Source organism: Branchiostoma lanceolatum, chromosome 6 (genome assembly GCF_035083965.1).
Source record: "Branchiostoma lanceolatum isolate klBraLanc5 chromosome 6, klBraLanc5.hap2, whole genome shotgun sequence".
NCBI lineage: Eukaryota > Metazoa > Chordata > Leptocardii > Amphioxiformes > Branchiostomatidae > Branchiostoma > Branchiostoma lanceolatum.
In genome coordinates this window covers 14,498,004-14,508,266 of record NC_089727.1, presented here as the reverse complement: position 1 = coordinate 14,508,266, position 10,263 = coordinate 14,498,004, and the positions used below count along the sequence as shown (strand labels likewise).

Sequence of the window (10,263 nt, the reverse complement as noted above, 5' to 3'; positions counted from 1 at the left end):
TAAGATAGCCGGCTATGATATGAATGGGGTCTTGCATACATTCTCCTCAAAAACAACAATCTTATTACTTTAGAATACGCTCCACGGTCACAGTGGTTACACTCATGCCGTCCCCCACATACAACTCCACATTCTTGGCCACATTCAAGTTCAACTTCTGTAGCTGAATGGCTCTGTCAAGGTCTCGATGTGCCATGTCATCCCAGAATGCCGGATATCTTTCCTGCAAATGTTTTCGTTCCTCTTTTTCGATTACTGCAGATATTGAGGTTTCACATGAAGCCTGACTCTGATTGAATTATGCTACGCCCCATATGTCACATGCGTAGATAGTGTTAAGCCCCTACGACCACATTATGGTTAATTCGTTCCTTCATCCAAGTAATTTGTAACCAGGAAAATGAAATATTGAGTGAAGTTAACGTTTCTATCACCCGATAGCGGACTTGACATTCTCAAGGCAAAGACGAATCGAAAGATTTGCATTTCAGCACCAAGGAAAGGGCACAGTGATGGTACGGCGGAAAGCGCCGCCTTGCGGATATGGACTATATCACAGATCAGATATCGCCTGCGTATTGACCGGGAAGCGTCTTCACAGTTTTCTTCGAGAAAGTTCAATTGATCCACAGGAATTCAATATGTGACACAAGGCTGTCCTTTTACCATTACACTGATATACTAACTGTTACAATTCTTCCAGTGATACATCTCGGAACGCAACTTGCACACATACAGCGAACGGTAACCGTACTAATGAATCAAAGTTACATTAGGATTTGTTTGCAATATTGTCAACTTCTCATTTTTATCTATCGATATGGTCCCCCTGTTATTCATCTGGACATCTTGTGCAAGAAAAATTTCAGTTGGTGCCAACCATGCAACTGTATCTGCAATTCTGCATGAAAACGAGCCGGCGAAGAGGTTACCAAAACTATTCCATGAATTTAAAAAAAGAGAGATCTTGGCACCAAGACTCAGTCAAAGTGACATTGTGCAGCTTCTGGCATAGTTAAAGGTGCGTTTAATACTGTAGATGGCCGTTCTTGTATTAAAGATCCATTGTTTGGTATAACAAACGACCATAAATAATGTCTTGTTGGGCACCAGCTTCCCTTTTGCTTGATTCAATCCTTGATTTCTTCCTGTAGTACTTAATATAGCTATTTGATGTGAATGAGATTGAAAGCTCTTTTTGAAGGTGCTGGTGTATGATTAAAATGACAACAGTTGTTTACCAACAAAAGCGCCACCTGGCGAGTCGTTGCAGTGTTCTTGGAAGAGCTTATTATAGACGTTGAGTCTAGGGGTGACAGCGAAAATACAATATTTTACTAGGATTCAATTAAAGATATAGTAAGGCTTACAGATATTCAAAATATAACATATCATATCATTTAAAGTAAAACGTTCAAATAAAAGATGTTTTGCTGCCTTTATCTTTGTACAATTTTTGAATTCTATTTTAAACATTTCCTTCCCTTCAAAGATAATGCACTCTACCAATCGCCATCTTGGCGGGAAATTTTGTAGAATGTTCCGGTTTGACGATCTATTTGGTTTTATCAGAGAAACCTGTCGAATATTGGGATAATTTATTGTTGTCAGCCACAAAAGACGTCCTCAGACCTTCGGGCGAGACTAGCTGTGGCCACTGACTGCCTGTTGAATTGGGTAATTCCTGTATTCTGTTGTTTTGGGGAGACAAGACTGCATGGCGTCACCAGTTCTCAAAATTTTCAAATATTTCAGATTCTGTTTGGCTTTGATCAAAATTAAAGAGAAGCGTTGTATATATATCATGCCTGGCAGTCCTAGTAACCTTTGTGTTAACATGAGCAGGAAATTTGATAATTCGCCTGTTTCTTTAAAGCTTAGTAAGTTCGAGACGTGTAAGTTGTTTTGCCATTAAACTGGGTGTTTTAAAAATGGAGGCCAGTTCCCGAGTCATAGAAGAACATTACATTACACAGCTAAAGAGTTTCTGGAATGATGGCCTTCTTTTCACTCAGAAAGTATGCGGAGGAGATGACGTCTGGTTCATTGGCACTATCGGGAAGGTGAGAAAGGTGTACTCTGTTTTCTGCTCAGAGCTCAGGTAAGTCAAAGTTGGATACTTGAGATGATAACGTTAATGTTTAAGTTACTATAACTGATATTTTTCTCCTCACTGAGTCTACTTAAGTTATAACCTGCAACTCGGCTACATTGCACCCATTCCAACATTTGCTGGAAGTCATGATTGCGCAAATTAAAATTTACCAGACAACTTCCAGCTTTAACCATCTCGCACAGCAGACAATCGTTTATACTTATAGTTGCATGAGACATGAGTACAAAAAATCTGTGCTCATTCCTAACATTGACATCGTCCTGATGACTGTATGGTTCCTGTTTTTGTTTCAGACTATTGTTTCTGTGCCGATACAGTGCTGATGCTTGACGTGTACTTTTCATGGACTACAATTTGTAGAAAGGCAAGTCAGCTGATAGCGAAAGTTGCCGTCTCCATTCTTGCTGTGCTGTGAACAGATAAAACCAGGCTACAAAGCTAGGACAACTTTCAGGAACATTTGTAAATATTAGAATTGTGGTTTGACGATTGATTATTGAACATAGAAATGACTGTATTATGTGGTAGTTTTTAAAGAATGCAAGAAAAATGTGTATGGTTAAGGTATGTGGTAGTAGACCACCATTGAACGGAAAGTAATATAAAAACCTTGGTAGATTGAAAGAAGCATGGCGGAGACACTGTTGTTAGAAGCAGAAACTCATGGTGAGAATGTAGCTGTAAGTGTGGACATGACCCCCACAAAACAGCAAACATGTGACAATGCAGTTGACACTGGTAGTTCAGTGGTGTTAAAACAAAGCCCAAAAGATGCTGAGGAAGTAGTTGACTTGATATTAAGAGAACTGACTCCTCCGGAAGACTGGGATGCCGCAAATAGTGTAGATTCCAATCCACCCGTTTTAACTGGAAAAGAAGAATCCTGTTGCATTTCATCATGTGCAAAGACTGACACATTGGAGAGTGTCATTTCTAGCCATGATAGTAACCATACCACAGCTGAAGGGACAGGTCTACTGAAGCCCCAAAGTGGGAAAGATGATTTCAAAAGTCAGCATTGCAAAGAAGTGGACGGTGATGTATTATCCATTCTCAAAGACTTAGATCAGTGTCTTGGAGAATCAGGTTCAACAGAACCCTCGGTTGTAGGGACTGAAGTCACAGAAGATAATGACGTGGAAAGTGTGCTGTCAGAAATTACAGCTTACCTATCTGAGGACGATGATCAGCACTTCTGTTCAAGCAATGAAGAGCTGCCACAGGACAAGGGACCTAGGGAGAATTTTGATACCAGTGACGTCGAGAATACAGAGTTGCCAGTCATAAATGGCATCCATGAGGACTTTGATGGTACCACCATGCTTTTTGATGAAGAGCTGAACAAAGCTGAAGACACTCTAGATGTGTGTGCTCCAATGGATCAAGAGTCCTGTGTTGTGGCAAGATGTTGCAATGAAGGTAAAGGTACTCATGAGGTGGATTGCCACAGTCCTTTTTCAGAAGTAAAGGAAACAGGACCTCAAGAAACTGGTGATACAGATATTGTGGAACAAACAGGCTTCCTGGGGCCATCAGATACTGCTGAAATTGGAATTGAGTCACAAGAAAATGGCAGCAAGTGTTCCCCTTCCAAAGATGCTATGAACAAGAACAGACAACCATCTTGTATGACAAAGGACTGTGTTATGGGAGTGTCAAACAAACCTACAGACTGTATCTATGTTGGTGATGATGTGATCATTGATCTGTGTGTAACACCTGAAGAAGAAGTAGATTTAGTCGACCAGGATGTCGGAAATGTGACGGAAAGTTTAGAAGATGACCCAATGGATACTGATCCACAGTTTGAAGTCATTGATGTTTGGCCAAATCCTGCAGATAGCTGTGAGACTCCTCCAAAGTCTTTAGCTAGTATGCCAATAGTAAGACAGAAGTGTTCCTATAATCCAGACATAAGTGCATTATGTGACCTCAGAGAGTTGATAGATACAAGAAATCAGTTGTTAAGAGAATTGAATGGACCGGTAACTTCTGCTACTGATGGTCTTAGGGAATCTGCTGTAGTTAATAGGAACGAAAAGGAAAATGTTGGAGACATAGGAAGGAAAGCTGTCCCTACTGAGAACAGTAATGTAGGTGGTTCCCTTAAGAGCTCCACAGAAGTGTCTCTTAAATCTCCTCAAGCAGAACAGGCCACCGATGTTCCTGACAAGTGTCAAGCCCCACAAGACAAGCAGAGAAATCAGCAGTCTGTTATATGCACATCTCATAGTGCTGAAGACCATGGTTCTGAGAACAGGAGTGATGTACAAGAAAGCTCCAGTACATTCCTTAGCAGCAACAGTTTGAAAAATGAGGCACAGGGTACCAGTCCACCAAGCAGTGCAGATTATGAGTTCCTGCAGCAGAACAAGAAAGTCGAAAGGAATCCCAGTCCAGAATGCGCTGTCAAATCAGACACAATAAGACCAAAACAGAAGATAAAGCCTATTGTCTGGGACCGCTCTCCAGATCACAGAAGTAAGAACAAGAATACAATTGTGTTTCCAGCACAGCAAAAAGTTGTAATATTAGATTCTGAAGAAAAACAGACTTTTGTAGCTCCAACTGCTAAAAACATACTGCTAAACAAGGCAGAAATGTCCAAACCACAGAAAAAGACAGCAATCAAGAGGATTGTTTGGGACAGGTCACCTGCTCGCCAAAAGGACACAAGTAAAAAGTCTCCTATTAAAGATGGAGATCTGGAAATCTGCATCCCCAACAAGGTAGAGGCTGCCGAGGATGATGTCAGGCTTGTTTATGATGCTCAAAAGCCGTTATCACCAGATTCTAAAAATAGGCTGCTGGAGCATCTGCTGAAGGTGGAAGAGACCCAGGAAACCGAGACAGAGCAGACACAACCAAGTAAACTGAAAGTGACTGTCTCAAAGTTGGACACCAAGGTCACATTGTTTGACTCAGTGGCAGAATCTGGTCCTGATGTTCCGTGTAAAAAGCTTAAATCAGTTGCAGAAAGACGAAGTAATTCAGTTAAGTCTGTTGCAGCGAAAAGCAAAGGGAAGACAAAGTCTGTTGTAGCCAAAAGTAGCAGTACAACTCGGCATCAGAAGTCGTCTAAGAACAAGAAGCATGAAACTCCCAAAAGTTCCAATCGTGGCCATGAACAGAATGAAAGACTGGTTGTGCTCAAAGGAGAGTCCAAGCCTACTGTACAAGCAAACACTATGGCACGAAACACCCAGGGAAAACCGCAAAATAATGTTGATGCTAAAGAAAAATCTACCAGTGTAGAAGAGGCTCATTCTTCTGATGCCACCAAGAGAAAGAGGAGGTCCAAACGAAGAAAGAAATCAAGTGATAGTAATGGTTCAAATGATGGCCAGGGCAGTGGCAGGAAAAAAGCTAAAGTATCAAATGACATTGAAGATGAGTTGTCCAGCCTCCTGGAAATTACTCCTATAGAGGTAAAGGTTCCCCGTCCAAAGTTGTCTGAGAAACTGCAGCAAGAAGAAATGCCACCATCACAACCAAAAGAAACATGTATTTTTAAGGATCCTGTTGAAGTTGAAGGAGGCTCTGAGGTGTTGGTGACAGGGCCAGGCACAGAAGTAACTGACTTGTCAGAAAAGTTGAGCAAATCTAGGGCCAAAAGGCAGCAACAGCAGAAAACGTCAGAGACAGTGGTGTGCATGGAGCCAGTTGAAGTACATTTTCTTGCCTCAGATGCTTGTAAAGGGGACATATCCCAACATGATATGGAAGTACATTTTCTTGACTCAGATGCATGTAAAGGGGACATATCCCAACATGACATGGAAGTACATTTTCTTGGCTCAGATGCATGTAAAGGGGACATATCCCAACATGACATGGAAGACATCATGACTGAAAAGCAGACATTGGAGGAAACAGAACAAACAGAAGAAGATACGAGTAGACGGCAAGTAGTGTTGACAGATGATCATATCAGTAACATAGGACCTAAAATGTCAATGATGGAAGAGGACTTGGATACTCTAGATCTGACTTTTAACGTCACTGGTCCTGTCACTTTGCCTGGGGAAAGTTCCGATCTGAAGACAACCTTCCAAAGTATGCTTGAAGAGGAAGACTTCTACAATGAAAATGCAGAAGCATTACACTTGGGAAATCCCATGGACGAAATCATAGCACAAGAACGACTTTTGTATAACGACGCAAACACTAGTGTGATGTCAACATCAGCAGCACTGGAGGGCGAGGATCATGGTAGTGACAACATGTCTGGTTATGAGACGGTGGACGAGGTTGTTGATTCTGATAGCGAAGTTCAGGTTGGTGGTAATGACTCACAGACCAGGCAGGCTACACCTGTATCAAGCCCCTCTGTGAAAGCTTCATTCATCATATTGCCATGTCAGCATCAGTCACCAACCCTATTGAAGACGAACAAGTCTGCAAGTTCAAATATTTCAGTATTTGTGAAAGACAGTAAACCAGACGACTCAGAAGAACTGATGGAGTGTGAGAGTACAGTAGCAGTTGTGAAGGAAGCAGCTCCACCTAGTTTCACTGGTACTGCAGCTATCACTTGTGATGAAGCTGCTAAGGTTGGTTCAGAATCTGCACGACCTGAACATGCTGGACTTACTCCTGAGGGATCAGAAAAATTGCCTTCAAGAATTGATTCCCAGGAGACTGTCAGTAAAGATGCCAGTGAGGGGGAACCTAAAGGAACAGATTCAAAAGATTTGCCATTGTCAGCTACCAGTGCCAATGTTCTATCTGAGAAGCCAGTAGAATTAGTCTGCAAGGACGATTTACATAATGACTTGGGCCATGACCTGAGGGAACTATTAGAGAAAGCATTGGCAGAAGCAGTAATCCAGAGTGATAAAGAAAATGCAGGGTCTTTAGAAGTGTGTAATGATTCCATGGTATTGAATGCATCTTCCTCTGAAACAAGTCAAAACCAAATCCCTACTTCAGAAAAAGAAGAGGAAACAAGCATGCAGGGTAGAGAACAGAAAAGTGATGCTACCAGTGCAGCTATAAGTGATCAAAGCCAAATGTCTTCAGCTAAAGAGAAGGATCTACCTTGTGAGCACACATCTGAATGTGCTGGTTCTAATGCTGTTTCTGATGACAGCGGTAAGGATCCAGTTGAGTGTACATGTGAGGACAATGTCAAATTAGCTCCAGTTGGTAATGATAAGATGGGAGAGGTGCACGTGGGCATGTCTGTAAGTAGCCAGGCTATCACAAAAATTAGTCCAGCTGTTGTCTTAGAGGTTTGCATCGGAGGCCAGGATGAAGGCACATCATCTGTCAAGCCAACAGAACACAAAGATAACGAAAACTCCTCCATTGCCAAAGAAGCAAAGGAAACACCAGAGAGTAAACCAGAAAAAGACCAGAACACTGGTGAGCCCCAAAATAGCAGTACAGTCAAGTCAGATTTGCTGGCTGCAGACATTCGAGTTGTACAGGACAGCTGTAGTGAGGTGCTTCCATCTGTAGACACCAGCCTTGAATCTAGTGCTCAAGTGCCCAAGCCTAGCTGCTGCACTGATACCACAACAGTCTTCACCAGACTTGAGAACTCTCCTGAGAAGAAGTCAGAATCTGGAGTCTTCAATAGACTTGGTGGGTACAGCACCAAACTGAAGGATAAGAAGTCACGGGCCGAGTGCTGCACCAAGCCACGCTTCCACCCTTACCAAGGGAAGTCTTCTACAGAAGGCAAAGGGCAAGAAAATGAGAACAATGCCCATTTGTGTAAGGAATCGGTAGAGGAGCTCAACCAGATGGTTGCTAGGGAAGACAAGCCGACAGGATCTAGAGGACGTAAAAAGTTCAAGAAACCGCGGCCGCCACGTCGCAGCAGGCTTTACAACAAGCTGCAAGACAGACTTCATCAGGAGGGCCGTGATATAAGAGAAACTTACTACCTTGATGACATCAGCGAGAACCCATATGATGAGGGCAGATTTAGTCGCAGGGGATCAGATCCAGTGTATTGTCTTGAAGAGATGCCCTGTGTTCGGAACGATGACCCATCCGATATGACATCGAAAACGTATCGCTTTAAAGCCACTATCAAGTTTAAGTTCCCGAAAAGGGACAAGGATTTCCATTGTTATCCGGCTCCAATGCTGCCCAGGTTCAAAGGCATCCCAGATAAATTCCCTCGGCACCAAATGAACAAGAAAGAGAAAACAAACAAGAAGTAATTAAGACTCAACTACAAAGTAAATATCCAGATAAGACAATTTCTGCACACCTTCTGTCAGGTTATATATTTTGTACTTCATGCAGTGAGAGCCATGTTTGTTTCCTCCACCAAGGTATCCATGCAAGTATGAAGAATCTTATAAGAGAAAAAGTTTACAAAAGAAGTATAAACATCCAATTTATAACTTTAAGGACTAAATAAGAAGGAGCTAGAGAAAATAGGGAAAATATGTTGTCAATATTTGAATATCCTTCTGAAAAAAGTAAACACTTCCATTCCAACTTTATTGATTGATAGCTTTAGGACTAATAGTTTCAACATCACATACTGACACTTTGCTGATGTCCTAAGGAGAGATTAATAGTTTATACATTTTCATCTGCAGATTTTGTTCTCGTTGTCCCAAATAATTGTCTTGAAAACTATGTTTGAATATGTTTGTTAGATCTTTAACAGCATCTGCAGTAGAATTTACAGCAGTAACAAAATTGGCAGCTTTCAATTCAAAGTCTTTGAGGCTTGTGCAGAATACTAGTATTTGCTTCTTTTGTTTTTGAGAAGTTAAGAATTTATTTTATAAATATTTGCCTATAGTACATAGAAGGGTACTCAGACCTTGGAATACTTGCTACATTGCAAGCTGACAAAAATTGTTTTCTGCAGTTCAGAAGATCTTTGTGCAAATAAAAAGCCTCTATTCCATCCTTAAAAAACTTCTCCAACTGAAGAAACCTATATTATCATACTTCATACTAACCATCCTGAATTTTTTCAGCCTGCAAGATTGCATGTTTTTGATATATTTTCCTGCTATGCTCATGTTTTCACAAGTTGCAGGTTGATATTTCAATCCTGGTACTTGTATTATATTGAATAAACTATAAGTTGACTTATTAAAGTGTATAGTACTCTTCTGTTGCATTTTGTTTGAACTACTGGCCAACCAGTGTTTGCATTGTTTGTTTTCTGTATACTGTTAGGTACTTTTTGTCCTTAGGGTATGGTAGACTTGGCGCTAGGAACTTCTATGCAGATATGTGGAAAGTTTGATCACTCCTTAAGTTAGGCAAATTTATCATACCACCTTCTCCAGAAAACTGTCAAATTACAATTGAATATGTTGTGTTAACCGTCTTACTTTTAACTTATAACTAACCATAAATGCAACTTTGGTCCGGAAAAGTGTACTACCGGTAGTACAAAGAATATTGTTGACTTTAATCAGCATATTAAGGAGATGCAAACTTGACTTTGTGGATGACGTCTCATTTATCATAATATTCATATACCCAACGTGATATTTTGGTCGTCACTGAGGTGCAAGCATTATCTTCTAACCAGACAAGAATCGGTACGCACACTTACGCCATACATGAAATTGAGTTTGTATAGCCTTATCAACATGTACATGTATTTTTGAACTTGAACGTACAAGGGTAACATAATTCTATTAAGTTGAGGAGGAAAATGCAAGTAAAAACCTAGCTGATAGATACCGTTATGATCAGTGTTATTGTTAGGTGGTATATTATGCTGTAAGATTGTTTGTTGATGACAGTAGTTGCATTGACTTACCATTATTTCTTATTTACTGCTAATTTCTAATGTGTCAGCTCTATACCAGGACTTAATAACAAGGCAACAGGTTTGTGACAAGTCCATGGTCATGACTTAGTGTTTCAGGAAAATTGTGTGCCAACACGACACCTATTAAAACCTTGCGTTTGGGATAAAAGCGTGATCCAGTATAAAGATGTTTAGAACATAGAAGAAATGGATCATCTGTGGATTATCTTTGTTACATTGTAATTCTCAAAATAAAGAATATATTATTGAAATGAAGACAATTTTCTGAGTAGACTGATAAATATTCTTGGCTATGAATTAGTGAAAGTAAATTACTTGCAAGAAAGCCTGTCTCTTCCGAGCTATTTCCAAAGACTGTAGAGTATTAACTTCAACAGTCATG

The 10,263-nt window shown here is 40.6% G+C and overlaps 1 protein-coding gene across 1 annotated transcript; it reads left to right on the top strand.

Moving 5' to 3' along the window:
• Nucleotides 1–1,493: 1,493 nt before the first annotated feature.
• On the top strand, nt 1,494–8,292 carry LOC136437257 (uncharacterized). The gene is made up of 3 exons (XM_066431738.1): nt 1,494–1,677; nt 2,016–2,101; nt 2,410–8,292. Exon 3 carries the CDS (start codon nt 2,746–2,748, stop codon nt 8,290–8,292), a length of 5,547 nt encoding a protein of 1,848 aa, XP_066287835.1. The 5' UTR covers nt 1,494–1,677; nt 2,016–2,101; nt 2,410–2,745.
• Nucleotides 8,293–10,263: the final 1,971 nt, after the last annotated feature.